The sequence below is a fragment of the Nymphaea colorata genome, chromosome 3 (assembly GCF_008831285.2).
Source record: "Nymphaea colorata isolate Beijing-Zhang1983 chromosome 3, ASM883128v2, whole genome shotgun sequence".
In the NCBI taxonomy this organism is placed as follows: domain Eukaryota; kingdom Viridiplantae; phylum Streptophyta; class Magnoliopsida; order Nymphaeales; family Nymphaeaceae; genus Nymphaea; species Nymphaea colorata.
The window spans coordinates 2,417,225-2,436,213 of record NC_045140.1 but is presented as its reverse complement, the minus strand read 5'-3'; the positions used below and the strand labels follow the sequence as shown (position 1 = coordinate 2,436,213).

Sequence of the window (18,989 nt, the reverse complement as noted above, 5' to 3'; positions counted from 1 at the left end):
TTTTTCTTTTGATTGCCCTTACGTATACAGATTTATGAGTATTAATGCCCATATCGCTACTAAGAAGGGATGACTACTATCGCTCTGTCAGGAAGACGAAGAATCTCTCAAAGCATCAACAGATATGTTTCAAACACTCGACACTTCAGCACAACCATCCTGCCATGTTGCACAGAAGTTGGGACTTCTTTCTTACAAAATTGCAGTCCTAGGGCTGCAACTCCGCGGAAGTGCTAGCAATAGATTTAAGCTGAGGCAGATACTATCTAAAGAACGGCAAATTGTGGACATGATATTGGTCTTGGCTATATCCCGTGACACCAACCTGTTGATATTAACAGTTTGCAGATCATTCCTGGTGGATAAATTTTCATGAATTACAAAAACTGGAACATTGTAAAGTATTTAAATTTACTATCTTTTCAGTATCATTCTTTATATTATATCTGTAGTATCCCGTGATAAAATTACTATATTTCAAGATATCAATAACATTTGTGACTGCAATAGAAAGGAAACTTATATTTGCTTAGTTAAGACGTTCAGTATCAGTTTGGGTGTGAATTTATTTCTGATGTAAACAAGCTTGTTTGAGAATCAAATCTAGTTTAAGCAGGGGAGTGAAAAGATGGGATCTGATTTTGAGGTTTATTTATTTATTTACTGTGCCAAAACTGATTCTGATCCAATTTATAGTGTATTTAGTGGATCAAATTTCATGCCATTTACGTCTCAAAGTATAAACCTGACTAGATATAGACCACGATTGAGAACGTACCCAAATTTGGATCATATCGTTTTAGTTTGAAAAGATAGAAAAGGCTAGGTTTGATTGTCCCTTTTTCATTTTTTTTCCTTAATACGGAAAAATGGACCTCCATAACGCTATCATTCGGGTAAGGAGGAGGTTAACAATCTGTTGTTCAAAAAAAACTCAAAGACACTTTCGTTGGTGTTTTTGGTTGGCATTGATACCTCAGTAAGATACGATACACCTGCCAATTAAAGTATTGCGATATGACCATTTATGATTAACGAAAATAATAATACCTATATGACACCCTTATTGATTTTATTTCGAGGGTTTTAGGTTGCGTTGAGACCTGAGTAGGGTACGATATACATGTTAATTAAAGTGTTGTGATTTTACTATTTATTATTAACGAAAATAATACTCGTAAAAATCGAATGGACGACATGCCTTTTATGTGCGGTGCTTATCCAACTACATTATGGCCCTTGATGCTCGATAAGGCTATCATCAACACCTGTTATCACAGCAATAAATTTCTATTTCAAAACAAGATAATTTGACAATCAAAACCGGGTCGGATATCAACCCATTTTGGTTCAGGTAACACTAACCCCCAGTTAGAGCCTTGGGCTCGCTGTCCAAGTTTCTCGTTTGCGAAATTAATTGAAAAGCAAGAACTTTGTTGCGTTTCCCACGTTTTCTGTTCCAGGAACGGCAAACACCGCCTGCCTATAAAAGCACGGAGATCCGCCTTGGTCTCTCTTTGGGACTCATTCTCTCTCTCTCTCTCTCAGGTTGCTTCCTGACGATAATGGATTCCGTGGAGTCACTGATCACGCACATTCAGGGGCTATCTGGTTGTCCCGAAGATGTTAGCCATCTCCACTCGCTTCTGAAACAGGAGGAGGACTCTCTTCAGTCCCAGGGTTCTCGATTGGGCTCCTTCTTGCACCTTCTGGATCCTTCCAAACACTCTCTTGGTTACCTCTACTTTCTGTAAGCCCTTTATTCAGTTGCCCATTTGTTTCCATCAATATCCAGTTGCAGTTCCTTTCTTGTTTCTGTTATTTCCTCCTGAAAAGGGTGTTGTGGTGTAATTTGGAGTTCTTACATGTTGGAGCGTTTTGTTACTTTTCGTAGTTACATGCTTTTTCGTCCATATAGCATGATTCTTAGATGTTGGTTGCGACCATACGGGTCTACATAAATCTTGCTCTAATAGATTATGTACGATGAGTACATCTCAGTTTGTGGAACTGTTGATTCTCGCTATTCATCTTGAAGATACCATATTCTGTGGTGTGGCAGAAGCCGCAGAACAGGGAGGTCCTAATTCATTGGCAAGTGAGTTACCAGATGGAAGACATACTTGATCAGTCATATTGTCATTTCTTTCCTTGCTCAGGGTGTTGTTTTGAGATTGTGTTTTATCTATACCATTCAAATGAGGTTACTTCGACGCCTTGAGAATTTTGTCTTGCGAGAAACTTTTTAATGGCCACACAGGGTTAGTCATATGTACTGAGTTATATTTTTCTACATATATACATCGGTGCACTTTTTGGAATCAGAGCTTGTTGCGTTATTTGTAATTTTTAATTTTTCATATGAAAACATGTTGTATTTCTATGGTTCGATGTCATTTAAGCGATCCAACCCTGTAGAACCTAGTATTGATGGTCGTATTCATCACACCTTCTGGATGCTGCTGCTTCTCCAGACCTGGAAATTGTCAACGATTCCTTTTTTTTTGCTCCTTGCAAGTGGTACATCCATTTTATGTAAAAGAATTAAAATTGTAGGTTTATTTTCTGTTCATTTGATCCTGTGCTAGTGTTTAAATAATTTCTGGTTCTATATCACACATATTCTTCCTTTCAGAACATGAAATTGGAGACTATGCATATAAGAAATAGTCAAGATGAAATGTGGGACCATAAGAAGCTCAATATTAACATGTCAAGGGTAGAATCAATGTTCATAAGGCATAAAGTTTTCAGTCTTCATTTTGACATAAATGGTGGTAGTGGTACTATGCCAGGATAGCTACGACTACGAGTTCACACTACGAAAAACTTGACCAACTTTTCGTTGTTCAGTGGCATCCTTGGCATAGATGAGATGTATGACATCTCTATCGATGTTGAAATTGCTACACAAATGAGACCCAGCTTGTATAAAGTAACCATTGTGGCCAAACTTATACTAAGTACAGATGCAAAATCAGGTTTGAGTTTCTCTTATGTGCAGAATATTGATCATTAGTTTCTTCTACAATCCCCTAATCGTTTTACGATGGACATCTATATTTGCAAGTCTGTGAATTTGGATCCACTTTCATTTAATTGCTTCTAAATTATGAATCTCAGATACAAATGGATGTGGTTAAGAGTAAATAACTCCAGTGTTCATTGATAGAGACAGTAGAAAGAAAAAAGAAAAAGAGATGCCTTGTCGTTACATTGTTGTTGTTGTCGTGTTTCTGATTACTGATGAAACTAGTCAACCTTCTTAGTTGTTCAATGTAAATCATGCACTGTTTTGTGTTTATGCAGGGAAGCTCATACATCTGGTTCTGTCGTGAAAGAGGAAGCTAGTGGCTTCTTGAACATTGTTGCCAACTTTATCAATGCTTGTTCTGCAGAACAGATACAAGTGGCACCTGATAAATGTAATTTGGTTGTTATGACTTGAGTTCTAAATCTTTTAGGTTATAGGAGTTGGTTAGAATCTTCCATTTCCTTGTTTATGTCGTGATTCCTCGATTTCATATTATTTCATTCTTGTTGTAGCTTCATCTTTTGTGGTTTTTTAATTTGTATCAGCTTCAACATTGTTGTTTTTTTCTTCAGTTGTATCTATCTGCAAAAGGTTCAAAGAACAGGTTATGCAGCTCCAAGTGCCAATACAAGGAATAGCTCCATTGCTTGTGGCCATTCGTAAACTTCAGCCATCACCTGAGCACCTGACTGCTCTGCATCCAGACTTTCTGCTCTTATGCTTATTGGCAAAGTGCTACAAAGCTGGTTTAAGCATCTTGAATGATGACATCTCCGAAATTGATCAGCCTAAGGACTTTTTTCTTTACTGCTATTATGGGTTGGTTTCTTTCTTATATTGGCCGTATAGAGCTTGTATATCCTTCAAGTTCTGTTCTTCTAGCTTCTGTTTCCTCTTGAGAGTTTGATACTGATTTCCTTATTTGCTTATCTATGTGGTGTCAGATTCTACTTCTTCCTGTTTTGTTTGGAGGATTTTTTTTTTTAAAACTGAACTTTTTCATCCTTTTGCACTATTTTTTCACTCAGATTTATCTGTTCTTAATGTAGTGTAATTTTAGTTATATTAATTGTTGTATCATGCAGAGGGATGATATATATAGGCCTGAAGCGCTTTCATAAAGCACTGGAGTTTTTGCGTCACGTATGTTGCTAAGGCAGTTGATTGATATGTTTGGCTTTCGTTTTCTTTAATTTAGACCATTATACATGGACTTACCACAGTATATATCCAGGCGACTACGTCTCCGATGCCTGCTATACATGCTGTCGCTGTTGAAGCTTACAAGAAGTACATTTTGGTTTCTCTTATACAAAATGGGCAGGTACAATATTTATTCTTGCACTTTCATGGGTTGATCTTCATCGAATATTCATGTTTGTTGAACAACATATGTTGCTATGGGAAATCTCTAAACTGTTGTAATATTCTGTCTGGCTGTATGATGTCACTATCTGTGTAATGTTCTTCTTCTTTTCACTAATTAAGAAACAATAAGCTACCCTACTTTCTTTAGATACAGAGAATGACTGTCAAATATTTATAGTTTCTGTGCAAAGTCAAGGTTCTTTTTCAAGTTATTTTATTCATAAAAGGGTGGAATGTGAAGTAGCAATGTTAAAATGGTTTCCGTTGTGCTAAAGCCTAAAGGCCTTAAATGTTCCATGCAAATATTTCAAGTTTTTCTAGTGCTACTGTGATGGATCATGGATATCAAGCAGTTTCTTATATGTTATGGTCTTTGTAACAGTTACCGAATTTCCCCAAATACACTTCTAGTGCAGCACAGAGGTATCTTAAATTATATTCTCAGGTATGGGAGTGTGTTCTCTTTTTGATATTTTAAGTGGTTTACAACTAGTTTGCGTTGATGCTTTTTTTTTTTTTTTTTTTAAAATTCTCAGCCTTGCTAGTTTGTAGTGTTTGAAACTTGTTGCTACTGTCAGAGAAAATAATTGTAGTTGGGGAGGAAAATAAGGACAAATTTTCTAGTCATATATTAGTAGGAGAGAAGGAAAACAAAAATTTTATGGTCACAATGTCAACCTGTGATAACAGGGAAAAGTTCTTGAATAAAGATCACAGTGTTCCATGATCTATCCTGGAATGTCACATTAAAAATTGAGCAACCTTCTGTGCACTTTGCTTTTAGGTTTCCTTTTGGAGCATTATTTTGTTTCTATTTTCTTGACCTGCTTTAATTAATTAATATTAGTTGTGTGGATCTGTATGCTCTTAAACTTCAAGATTGGTGGTGAAATAAAAACTTCTTACTTCAATAACCACTGCTGGCTGAGTAGTTATTCTGACACCATTAACAACAATAACAGCAATGATTACTGTTGTTATTATTACTATCACTATATCACTGTTATTGCAACACAGGTATTTGTTGGTCAAAAGTATCCATAGTTCTGTTAAGAGAAGAATTGCAGTTATTGAACAAGCTGGGTCAATGTGACTTGGATAACTTTCGAGTAAAAAAAGGTGACAGGCACAGTGAGAGGCAACTTGAACTTGACCATTTTTTATGATATTCAGATAAGTCAGCCTATTCATCTGACTTGACAGAGTGACCTATGATTCAATCAGATTAGATATAAGAAAAGGACACAAAGATGGGTTTGCTTGAACCCCAAACCCTTTTTCTTCTTCTTCTCTCTCTCTATGTTATTTTGGATGAAGTGAATAACCATGTGATGATCAGACTTCTGGTGGACACACTAAAACAACATTTTGCCTGCTCTCCTCTAGTGTTGCCTTTGTTATTGTCTTTCAGGAGTCTCTCTCTCTCTCTCTCTCTCTCTCTCTACCTCTGTTCCTCCTCTTTGCAAACAACCTTTCAATGTTAGGGATGTATTGGTTTCGGGGCATTTTGCTTTCTACTGTTTTTCTCCTCCTCCTTTGTGGTTGTATTAATTTCCAAGGAGATGCAACGTAACAGAATAAGTTAAGAGATTGTTTTATACTTCTTTGGCAGTTTTGCTTGTTAGCATTTATAAACTGTGTAATTCTCACAGCACATTTTCTCAGTGAATCCAAGTGGGTAAACAAGATGTGAACAGAAACAAAAAGAAAAGCAACAAAAGGCCCAAATTGTCAACAGAATTTTTTGGCAAAAAGAGATGTGAACAGAAAGAAAAAAGCAAGCGAGAAATATTTGATGCAGGAAGGGAACACAAGAGTGAAAGAAATAGGCAGGGTTTCTCCATTGGAAGGAAGGTTAGGTTTTCACCAATAAAAAGAATTGGGGTGAAGGTGAATTAGGGTTTTCCTGTCAGATAGAGTCAATAATGATGAATGATTGAAGTAAAACAAATTGGAAAAAACAAAAGATAAGTAAAACAGATTGGAAAAGCCAACAACATTATTTGGGAATCGGGCTTGGCAAGAACAGAAGAAGGTATTGGGGTGAAGGATAACATCTTGATCTCAAGAAGAAATGGATATCTGGTAGGACATACCAGAGGATAAAATCATGACTTCAAGAAAAAGATAGACATATCTTAGATATAGGCATTCACATACATAGGATCTAACATTGCTTTGATACCATGTTAGATCTTTGAGAAATATCATTTGATTCAATCAACAGCAATAAATAAGAGACGATAAGAGGTGCAAGACAATCACAAATCCAATCTAGGTTGTGACCTAGTTTCTTCCATTTTATACTATGGCTTTAGTACATCAAAGGATGACAATACTCCAGGCCACATGGATACTGTATGGGTACAGGTACGGGATACTGGTATGCGCATGACAATTTAAAAATTGTGGGCATGGGGATACGACAAGGTATATATGCATATATGTATTTATGTGTGCAAAATTTCTTTAAAAATATGCAAATTTCCACAAGAAATATGGAAAACATCACAAAAAAATGTAAAATTCCAAAATTCCAAAAAGAAATACAAAATTTCATAAAAAAAACTGCAAAATTTCACAAAAAACCTATAAAAATCAATATTACCATGTCCAGCTATGTTGCCATTGCCATGTCAGCTTGTCTAAACAGGTACTGCAGCCTTTCAGCCGTGTCTGTGTTAGTTAGACAATACCATACTACATAAAAGAGAATTGCCACAGTACAGAGGAGACAACAGTGAATGCAGCATATACCAAAGAATACCTTTTGTCCAGACCCACACCCAGTGTCCTAATGCATGATTGCATCATATTCATGTAGATACAGCATGAGTCCCTCCTTTTTTTCTTCCTTCCATTTTATGCATTATTACGTTTGAGCAGCAATTTAGCTCCTGTGTTTTCCTATAACTCTCATGTGTCACTCTAAAATTTTCATGTCATATTAGAACGTTGTTCTTACTGTATCAGTTACAAGGGTCACATTGCAGAACTTTTATTTAAAACTCCTGGTACATTGGTGTATTATCATTTGTACTAAATCAGGATCCAACACAATTTTGCTTATGAAGTACCATGGTTAGATTATTTTTGTTGAACCTGTTCTCTAGATAGACTGCTGTTTTCATGAATACAGATTTCTTAGACACACTTTTAATACATTTTAGAAGGATAACCTGTCACTTGTGCTTTGTGAAGTCTGTGATTGTTGCATCAGTTTCTAATATTCCAAACAGCTAAACATCTCTATTAGATGTCTAATCTGGTTTTGTGGAAAAGGACATTTTTTCACATCCTAACGTGAAAGTGGTTCTTGCAGCCTTATGTTGATTTAGCCAGTAGCTATGGCACAGGAAAGATATCAGAGTTGCAGAGCTGTTTCAACTCAAATGTAGAGAAGTTTAAGAATGTACGTATTTCATTCTTGGTAGTTTACAAGTCTCATACTTTATGATTCTGCACTTCCACAACTATTTTCTTTTGTTCTCCTAGATCTTTAAAAGGTATATGTTATGTTTTAGATATTTTGGATGAATATGTCTGTCTATCAATAATCAGGACATCATTTTTTATTTGCTTGTGCCTCCATGTGTAATAGCTAAAGTTTGAAACGGTTGACCTCTTATTCTTCTTATACTATGCTACTTGGACTGTGTTGGATTTGCCAGGAGTTGAATGCACATTCAGCAACTAACCTTGATATTTTCTTCTGTGTTACCATCTTTTTGATTTGCTTGACTGACCATATGATCGCCTCTGCGTATTTGGATAATTTTATACAGGACAACAATGTAGGACTGGTGAAACAAGTCTTATCGTCTCTTTACAAACGCAATATCCAGAGATTGACTCAAACCTACTTGACTTTATCTCTACAAGATATAGCAAACACAGTGGAACTTGAGGATGCCAAGCAAGCCGAGATGCATGTGCTTCAAATGGTACTTTGGTTGAATTATAGTTGCCTATGAATTGTTAGATTCATATAGCTTTTCTTGATTTAGTAGGTTCAATCCTTGCTATGGTTTGGCATCCTTTTAGATCCAAGATGGTGAAATATTTGCTACAATCAATCAAAAGGATGGGATGGTGAGCTTTCATGAGGACCCTGAGCAGTATAAGACTTGTGAGATGATCCAGCATCTTGATTCATCTATTGCACGGTTTGTATTTTTTACGTTTCCTTTGTCCTATTTTGATGAAGTTCCAATGCAGTACATGGGCTTTCTCAAGCTGTCTTAATGTGCCTAGTTTGCATTGTCACCGACTGAGACAACCATTCGTGGACAAGAGTGATAGAAATCTAGCACCAATATCTGAAACCAGAAAAGAGCACTCACGCAGGAAGATAGAGAGAGAGAATGAAAACAAGAAGAAGATGAGGAGAAGAAGTCGTGACCAGGATGGTCTGCACGGCCCTATTTATAATTTCAATTCCAGAATTCTAAGAGTCTTCAATCTTAGAATCCTATGAGACTCTTCACATATTACAATGACATTAAATACCTCAACACATTCTACAAGAACGTAGAATCCTAAGAGACTCTTCACATATTACAAGGACATTAAATACCTCAACACATTCTACAAGAATGTAGAATCCTAGGAGACTTTACATATTACAAGGACTTTGAAAATCGTGAGAACGTGCTGGATTTTAACAAAGAGTAGGGATGTTCACGAGCCGAGGTGTGCTGGCTCGAGCTCGGCTTGGCTCGGCTAAGCTAGAGCTGAGATTTGGCTGGAGCTTAGTCGAGCCATTTATTAAAAAGTTTCTTTTTGTTTTTTTGGTCGGTCGGCAACAAAGGGACGTGAGTACTGAACTCCCCTTTTGCTAGCCACATGGAAGACCACGAGAACAACTTTTTGTTGACAATAAAGTGAACCATCTTATATATATAATATTGCCATGGGCCCATGAGATTAAACAAGTTCAACTGAGTTGAGCCTACGTAGCTAGAGCTTGACTCACTTGTTTCATTGAGTTCATTTCTGAACTTGAACTCGAATTGTTTGCTAAATGGAGTCAGGCTCAAGTTGAGCTTAGCCAAGCGAGTTCGAGGCAAGCCCGAGTTAGTTCAACTCATTGAACATGACTAGACAAAAATCACAAAATGAATGCCTTTCTTTGAATTGATGAAGTGTTTCTCTTCAGTTATTTACGTGTTTTTCTTTCTGCAGTAGTCTCCTGTTCTAAGTTATCTAATAAAGAGCATTCTCCATGAAGAAGAGCACTCTGTTTTTCTCTTTTTTTTTCCCTTTCCCACACATGCTACCCAGCATGCATGCATGCATGCACTGTGGAACCATGGGGGCAAATTACCGGAGGTGCAAGCTATGAAAGAGAACTGCAATTAAGGCACTCTTTAGACTTCAGACGTTATAAAATAGTCAGAACTGTTAATATTCATAGGAAGAGAAACAAAAAGAAAAATTACAAAAATAAAACCAGAGGTATATCTGCAACAACCACATGCTGCTGATATGTCAAATTTGGCTTGGTTTTCTTTAGCATAATTATAAATATGAGTGCAGATCTTAATATGGTTTTGGTAGCAAATATTCCCTTGTCTCATGAAATATACTTTTGTTCCTTATGAAGGTATTTGAACAGTTGAACTGTAACTGTTACTGTAATTCCATTGTTGGCTAACTCAGCGAGTTGACTTGGGACTTGCATGAGTCGCCTTGGGATTGTCGTTTCACTGGGCTAGAGTCAAGACCCAAGCGAGTTAGCATCAAAACTTGGGCGACTCGGGCAAGAATTGGCTGACTCGATCGGTGACTTGGATCATAATTGTCTGGGTTTGGTTCTGACTGTTTTAGAGTGTAAAATTCATTTTCCTTATGTTTTTAACTATTTTTTGCTTTTTTTCCCCCTTATGAAAGCTTTTATTAGGGAAATGGAAGGAATACTATCCCCACAATTTGCAAATATATTATCTATCACCATCAATTTCTAAACATCCAAGGCCCATGGAGAGTCTGGTGGTTGATAGAGAGAGGGAGAGAGAGAGAGAGAGATAAATAAAAGCTAAGGAAGTATTCTTAGATTCATGGCTTGCTTCATGGTTAGAGTTGTTGACAAATCATAACCAAGATCATGTTGCTCTATTCTGGGTAGTGAGACAGTAGATTACACTATAAGATTACAATAAAAATACACTATAAAAATTTACAACCTGACCTGACTGAGTTGTCGAGTCAACTCGTTGACCCACTGACTCGGTCATGGAGTTTGATTCCTGGGTTTGCCAACCATGTGTAATTCTATCAGTCTTCATAAACATATCTTTTTAGGAAAAAAACATTAAAAACGTGAAAAATAAGTCAGCTCAAGAAAATGGGAATTTTGTAAAAAAAAACAAAGTAAAAAGATCACAAAAAACTTTTTTTTTTCATTTTAGGCATTTTTTCATGATTTTTAATGCTAGGCTACTTGTTTGCATTTTCTAATTTTTGTTTGTTGCTTATCTACTTATTTTTTTTATCAGTTTCTCATTTGTTTTAATTTTTTCTTATTTTTTACTATTTTAAAAATTTCTAAAAATTTACTGTATTTTTCTAAAGCTCGCCGTATTATTATACCCAAGAAAAACATCGCTGTTTAAAACATGAAAACGATATTTGTGGCTATGATTATTCACCTTATTTGTACCACTTGTTGATTTATTTGATTGAACAAGACTAGAGAAAGTATTGTGATACTTTGAATTGAATTACTTGAATGGGTAGACAGGGCACTTTAAGAAATAATGAATCTTATTAACCAAACAAGTATGCAAGAACCATATCTGAAGTCATGGAATAAAGCCCACTAGCCTCTGCCTAATTGGCAATGACTAGATATACGTTTTAAAAAGTCAAACAGAAAAAAGAAGTAATGTAGCACAGAGGAGCACTGGAGCAGACATAACACTGAACAGAAAAGCAGTTTGAAGTTGCTGAGTTATGACTAAAATGAGGTGGTTAATAAATCAATACTGGTTTCTCATGAATTCAGTTGTTTTTTTGAGCAGGTTCAGAACCGTTAAGATTGACAATGTTGTTATTCTTGTAGTATGAAGTGTGTGTGTGTGTGTGTATGTGAGCAAATAAGTATACATGTATGATATTGGATAGATGATGTATGTACTATTAATATATGTACGTGTATATCTATTTTAGCAAAATATGCTCATGTATATGGAAGAAAGACTAATTAATTTGAGAGGTTGCTGAAGTATGACTAAGAAATGAGGTGAATAATCGATAAATGTTAGTTTCTCATGAATTAATTTTGTTTCTGGAAAAACTATGAATTGTTATTATTCTTACAGTGCGAGAGATGTCTTTGCTCTTTCCAGTTACCAGGGAGTTCCATATTCTCCTATTTTAGTTCCTCGTACGTTCTTGACATCTTATAAATTTGATTGCTTGTGTCTTTTGTTGCAGGATAATGGGTATCTCCAAGAAGCTGAAAGCTGTAGAGGAGAGCATTGCATGTGACCCTTCATATGTTACAAAGGTAGTTGTAGTGCTTATGTTATAGTTTGTAGATCATAAGCCTCTGAGCTTAAATTGCTTTCTTCAGGCTGGAAGAGAGAGGACAAGATTGGATTTTGATGATTTTGATAGTGTTCCCCAAAAGTTTCTGGTCTGAAGGTATTGACACGATTGACTTTTTAAGGCTACAAATTTTTTTATAAAAGAATGTGCCGTAATATGTCCAAACGTAACAAATGTTTGATGACAGTGCGCAGGTGGGATTATTACTGCTGGAGTTTTGATATCCCGGTCTGTCCTGCAATGGGTGCATACAAGCCAGAGCTTCCAACCATGGGTTGTCAACAGAAACGACAACATTTAAAGAGTCATCGTTACCTGTATATCCCTTCTGCAGAAAGAAGAAATCTGAACCTTAGGCGATGAATTTTTGTAAGCTTCATGATATGCCTAAAATTCAACGTATTGCTCCTTCAAGCGGGTATATGAGGGAGCAAAATGTATTTTTGTTTTCTTCCTCTTCGCGGAAGTTAACTGCTAGCTGCAGATAATTGAGTTTCCATCGGCATAGGTCCACCACGACTGTGCAGAACATGCTTATCCCGACTGTTGATGACTGCCTAATGAAAATTGTCTTCATGTAGCCAATGTTGATCGGTTGTTGGGAAGCAGCTCTATCCTTGAATTCTTGAATTATTAGTTGGATTCTCTAATTCATCAATGCCTTTTGAACTTCACTGATTTACAAGGTATCTTGATGACTGGGTTATATGTACGATATAGTATAAACATTATTGAAACAGTGAGAATCCCAACTTATCGATGCATGTGCATTGCATACATGTACACACGCACACATTTATTAATTGCACAAACGTGGTGTAGATTTCGTATGGTACATAATTCTGAAAATGTACTTCGGGAAGCGTCCACCAAGGTGAGCGGGAGAGCCTGAAGGCGAATCCAGATCCGATTTTTCACAATCTGAATCCTTTCCGAATTGGATTTTCAAAAACAGATCCAGACCCATTAACATATGATGAGGATATCAGATGTATGATGTTTATTTAAGGCTAACTTCGATCTGAATTCAAATCTGAATCTGAGTTGATATTTTAAATCCAAATTCGAGTCTGCATAAAGTGCCCGAAGCTCGCTCGGATTCCTTCTCCACTCACCCGAAGGGTTAGACCGACTCACATAATGCAAAGCTTTTCAAAAGAAGTGGGGATTACAAAGAACCCGTTCCTTGGTAGCAAACCTGAGTTTTCCTAGTTATGAACTTAGTTTCTTCGAAACCGTTAAAGAGTCTATTTTCATAAAGAAAGTAGTTTTTGCATCCCATCAATCTCATATTTCTTCTCCTTGATCAAAATCTTTTCTGGACCTCACCGACAAGAAACCTTTGACAGAGTTTTGAGCTTGTTTACTCTTCTTCTCCCAACCCAATGCAAGCATTCAAGTTTAATCCTGGTTGAATTTATAATTGTTGAGTTGTGGTCAGAATACCATCATTCTCACCTGAGATTATAGAACCCTATATTTACAAAAATCAAGTCCCTTCAAATTTAGTAATTGATTTATTTTCATGTCTTACACTATACAACAATAAAGTTCATATGTTTAATGATTTTCTTTTTAGGAAGTATTATTTGTTCGTCATTAAATTTTTAGGAAGGCACCGTTCTATTTTTAGTCATTCATGCTTTTTGGTGTTGGAGGTTGCTGTAGTTCTCGATTAGGTTAACATACATTGCGCAATTCTCTGTGTTGAGAGGGCCATGGCCGCTGGTCGAGTTGAAGAGGGGCGTATGTCTAGGAGTGTAAGTCACGAAGAGCCCTGCACCAGCGCTTCCCAATGTGAGAGGAAGTCCTTCCAGCAAGCCGACCAGGAACCGTAAAAATGTCGGGGGAGACGCTGTGCTGGCTCCAAGAAAGATTGCCCAATGGAGATGAGGGGACAGAGAACAAATGGAGATGAGGGGACGGAGAACAATAGACAGTGAGAGAGAGAGGAGGGGACAGAGAAAAAGAGACGGTGAGAGAGAGGAGAAGCGCCTCGATGGCGTCCTTCAGGTCCCTAAAACCCATTATTTTTGAAGAGAGGAGCGGAAACGTTGAGTTCCTATCTCTCAGACTGCTTGTATGGTTGAAAGAATGTTGTTGTTCGACCACAATTTTCCTTCTAAAAATATTCAAGAATTTCGTGGAATGTGAGACCTCCTGTTTTTATCGATTGCAGTCAGTGCCGGAACCACATCCACGGATTGAATGCCTATGACAGCCGCAAGAAATTCATGGGCGACTGTGGTGTGTTCAGACAGTCTCCGTTCGAATAAACTCAGGTTTCCTGCTTTCTGACCTGAACTTGCTTTATTTGCTTGCAGAGTCTTAGCATTTAACGGTTTGCGTTTGATAAAAGAAGTTTCTTGTAGACTTATGGAGTCTGTGGTGTTCTTCTGATGAAGACTGCGTAAGTTCGTTAGTTTTTGTAGAAATGTATTCCGTGGTTGAAGTGGCTCCTTGTGAAATTAAAAGGGAAATCAATCCACTTTTTGGTTTGTTCGATCACATCCACTAGAAGATAACCTTTAGTGATTTTGGGTATTAAAAATCAAGCGCCATGAAACTATTGTTTTCGCACGTTTTCCCGGTATCTTTGGAATATTTTACCTAATAACCTTTTCTGATTCTCAATAATTGGGAGTTTTTTGTTTAGCTAGAATGGGAACTACAGTGTTTTGGACAGAACTGGGATCAAAATGAGCATCCTGTAGTACGAGCAGGAATTATGAAATGTCGGTGCAGACAACCGCAGACAGGCAGTGGTTATGATAAGAGGGAATAGCATTCGATAGCATCAACAGATGGATAATGACAGAGTTAATATGTCTCTACATTTTTCGACAGTCTAGTCCTAGTGACATAGATTACTGGTTTTCCTTCAACAGAATGGCACTATAAGAAAGCATCTTTGCCAGTACACTTATGCATCAAAACATTTCAAGAAACATTATCTCGAGAGTGCATTCATGCATCCACGCTAAAAAAAAATCTTGAAATAATTGTCTTCTTTCTCATTAGTTTTTTTATGGTTTTTGCAGCTTTTCTGTCCCCAATAAGACATTGAATTCTTTCTATAGAAAGATTTCAAGTTTCAACCACCACATACATTATTTTATTTTTCTTTTCTTTTTGCCCTATCAAATGCCCCTTAAGGTTCATTAGTGTGGTATAGATTACTTGGTAATGTAGGGCATAGCAGCTTGGCCATTTGAACTCTCTATGGAGTTGGATCTTAGTTGAATTTCTGTTGAAAGTGCTTTGAAAGTTTTTTGTTGGATGCATCATCTTTATGTATGCATAACATAAATCAGACAAGTAGTGTTTGGGTTAAATGTTCGTATTTTCTTTCTAATAAACATAAAGAAAGAATCGCTTAAGAAGATGGTGATTGGTTCTCCAACCCTTGTGATTGTGTTTATGCATTTTTGTTCAAGTGTTTCTGCCTTAATCAAACTAGCCTTGTTTAGGGGTGTAAGAATGGAAATTGGAAATTAATATTATGTTCCAATTAAGCCACTCGACAATCTGTTGAAACAGGTTTCAGCAATCGCTTAATGTGAATAATTAGGATCTAGATCTACCTACCTTTGATCTAAATTTAATACACCATTCAGACCATGCTACAGTTGTGAATAGGTTGCTGCTTGGCACATTCTTGGCTAAATAGAACTAAAAAGAAAAAAAAGAAAGAAAGAAAAAAACTATGAAGCAGATATACCGCAGTTTTATCTACAAAAGATAAAAGCGAATTGTCACACAATTGATTAAAATGAAAACTCTGTTTGGCTTTGATTTATGCTTTAGTTTTAATGGACACCAAAGGAGAAGGCATGTAAAAGAGTTTACATGCTAGAGAGAGGTGTCCAAGATAGAACGGGATGTGGAACAATCCTCTTTTGCAGAGAATGAAAAGGGGGCTACAAATATCCCTAAATTTGTCTAGATTACTTAAGTTCCCGGTCACTGATTGTGAACCATTCTCTTTGGCGTTGTTTAATAGCGTACGCTTCTTTTATGTTTATGATAATGTGCACTTGAGTAATTCAAGTCCTAAGGTGAAAGCGTCCCTTAGCATGCCTAGATTTATCAATGAATATTAATGACTTAATTAAATGGTATTTCTAGATGATGGTATTTACTTCCATCCACTTGTCAAAGCAAATTTTTCTGCTTCAGTATTTATAAAGACGACAAACTAAAACCTTTGTAACTGGTCTTTTTTCCCCTTCTGTCTGTCCATTTAACATGTTCGACATCCAAATGTAGTATTGGTCTTTGAGTTTTGCCAATTCCTTGTTTATTTTGGCTTCTTAAAGAGAGGTTCTTTAACCTCATGTAGGATCCTTCCTTCATTCTAGTTCCTCACTATTCTGTCACCTCAATATTGTGTCAAGGCTGGGCAACGTTGTACTATTAATGGCAAATTGATACTCAGTAGAAGCATGTACTAGTATATTAATGCGCTCCTTTTTCTTCTTTATATGTTGTTGAGTGTTCACAACTTTGTTTTTTCTTTGTTTGAGATTTTGGTTCAAGTGGAACATAGGCTTTCACAGAACTTGGATTCTGGAAGTTGAAACTCAAAGTCTAGGATACTGATTTGATTACTGTGATTCAGCTCTAGTGCTGATTCTTTGTTTGTAACGTATTTGATAACTTTCCTCAAAATAAAGTCCTTTCTTCTTCTCATTATCCTTTTTTGTTGTTCCTTGCACACACTTGAGAATTGGTTTTTCATATCTTTCAAGACATTACAGATACCTTCACATTGCCTCCAAAACCAAGCAAGTGTTGCTTCAGTGTACATGTTCCACTAGAATAATTGTTTCCACAAGAATGATATATCTCTGTATTCAAATTAAACGGAGACTTGCAATGCACCAATTCTTATGCTAGGCCCCCCAAACTCCCATTTGGATGCCACCTTTACTTTGTTTTTTGCAGTATCACTGGATGTGATAGATTCAATAGCCTTGCTGATATTACATTCATGCATAATATAATCAGACAAGTAGTGTTTGGGTCATTAAAATAAATGCGTTCCAATTGAGCCGTCCATATTTGGTTTGGTGAAAGTCACGTTTTAGCCTCTGAGCTTTACATGTTATTTATATTTGCTTTCCAATATGAATCCAACACGTTGCAAAGAAATAATATGCAAAGAAGTTAGAATTGGATTTAGATTTTTAAACCGGATTATCCTTGAGAATCAAATCTAATTTTCATTCATCTTAGCCCGCGTATAATTCAGTCTTGCTTTAGAATATTTATTTTTTTCATTTTTATACCGGTAAAGTGAAATTTTACGTTGACATTAATCCCATACCCTTGTTGCTTGCTCCTGGATCAACCTGCGTAGGGTTTTCACCTCCACACCTCCACATCAGCCAGGCAAAAACTGGAACTTGCTTTTGAGTTTCAACTGACAATATTTTCATTTTTAAAACATGTTCCAAACCTGGGTCAAGTGCTCTTATATAGTTGTACCTGAACTTAGTCGAATCATCCTAGCTAATCAGTCACACTTTTTCTATCAATCCAATGTTTGGTATTTTCTATGCCTATGGTGTCCCTATGACATAGATTACTTTTATCAGGTAGTCATGAGGTTTTAAGTATTTATGTTTGTTTTTTTATTAATAATCCATGAGTTACTGCTTTCAGTTATTCCTGTATCTACTATTATTAAATATGCATGAGTTGACTTAATTCAAAGCAAGTTAAGATTAAAGATACCATCATATTGTATTTTGATTATTATTTATTGTGTTTAAAATTATTTTAAAATGATATGTGTGCGCTAAATGTTGCTATGTAGTGACAATCTTGATATTATGGACTGTAATCTTTTCAAACTGAACGCACTAATTTTGTCATTGCTTTAAGCTCAAGTTACCCAACAACAAAAAAGGTCTGAAAAATCCTGCTTAAAGTCGCTCCCTTTGACCTAGTTGTCACTTGTAAGAAATGAATCTGTCTAAGTATGTGGTAGCACATGCGAGAGAGAAATATGTACTTGTTACTTGTTAGCGTTTGGTAGGAGATACATATCAATGCTTTTTGTAAAAAGAAAACATCTATTGATAATAAATACTAATTCCCTTTTGGCATACACAAGCCAGCCTGCTAGCTTCTATATTGAAACGTTTAGATTTTGGAGTTATATTTAATATCCTGTGGTTTTTTGACTGTTTCTACTTTTCTGTTTTATAGAAACCTGAGATCCTTTGGGTCAAGAATTTAGTCTATTTTTCTGGCCTTTTTATGGCGTAGAAATCTAATTTTTTCTGCATTCAAATTTTTTTGTAGTTTCTCGAGAGAATGTAGATTAATGTAGTGATTTTTGTTAGAATTTCTGAGAAATATACTGCCTTTCAAGATATTGATTTTCGGTTCTGTTCAAAACTTTGTTTTCATTTGTTTTTGTTTTTCAAAGATATGTATTTGCTTTCAAATGTTTGTTTTAACTTCAAGTTCCTTTTTCTTGTGTACAGCAATATTTAGACTAGATTTTTCTTACTTATATAAAGTTTTATGTTCCGGAGTCCAACTATAGAACTAGGGCTCTTTTCTAATCTATTTCTCTTGCTCTTGTTTTCTGTTATCGTTTTGCAGGGCATATGACAGCGGGCCAGAACGGTAAAAATGAGGGATAGGGTCTCCATGTTGGTGGCTAGAGCATCGGTTAGTGCAGGCTCGCAGGGCGTTAGGTCTTATATTTTTGTTCAGATTGTGCGAAAAGTTAAATTAGTTCGAATTTTGTAATAGTCCATTGAATGTTGTATTTTTACTATTAATATTTGACAATAAAGTTGTGAGTTTATATTTGGAGATTTTGGATCTACGTATGTTTCCTAAGAATTGACTCGGACAGTTATGTTATGTGAACCGATTTTTATTAATTTGCTGTACGGTTTTCACTATATTTTTATTGAAATATTTATTTTTAAAATCCATTTTTTGAAAACGATCCATTAGCTTAAGTTACATGGGTACTGGTATGATTCGGACATAAGTATAGGTATGTTAATTT

General features: G+C 36.1%; 1 protein-coding gene and 1 long non-coding RNA gene across 2 annotated transcripts; both read left to right on the top strand.

Annotated features, from left to right (window-relative positions):
- Positions 1-1,457: 1,457 nt before the first annotated feature.
- LOC116251441 (COP9 signalosome complex subunit 3) lies at positions 1,458-12,607 on the top strand. The gene is made up of 12 exons (XM_031625722.2): positions 1,458-1,750; positions 3,310-3,425; positions 3,607-3,853; positions 4,120-4,177; positions 4,269-4,358; positions 4,785-4,847; positions 7,725-7,814; positions 8,188-8,346; positions 8,447-8,568; positions 11,840-11,912; positions 11,979-12,049; positions 12,141-12,607. The coding sequence occupies exons 1-11, from the start codon at positions 1,566-1,568 to the stop codon at positions 12,045-12,047; spliced, it is 1,272 nt and encodes a 423-aa protein (XP_031481582.1). The 5' UTR covers positions 1,458-1,565; the 3' UTR covers positions 12,048-12,049; positions 12,141-12,607.
- Positions 12,608-13,091: 484 nt separating this feature from the next.
- Positions 13,092-18,787, top strand: LOC116249580 (uncharacterized). The gene is made up of 2 exons (XR_004171226.2): positions 13,092-14,235; positions 18,572-18,787. It is a non-coding gene; the product is annotated as an uncharacterized LOC116249580 (long non-coding RNA).
- Positions 18,788-18,989: the final 202 nt, after the last annotated feature.

Bases quoted from the DNA above. Each gene is read 5' to 3' on its own strand.
- LOC116251441 (XM_031625722.2), top strand. From the start codon at position 1,566: ATGGATTCCGTGGAGTCACTGATCACGCACATTCAGGGGCTATCTGGT. The intron at 8,569-11,839 runs GTTTGTATTTTT...CTTTTGTTGCAG, and splicing joins CTTGATTCATCTATTGCACG to GATAATGGGTATCTCCAAGA. The intron at 11,913-11,978 runs GTAGTTGTAGTG...TGCTTTCTTCAG, and splicing joins ACCCTTCATATGTTACAAAG to GCTGGAAGAGAGAGGACAAG.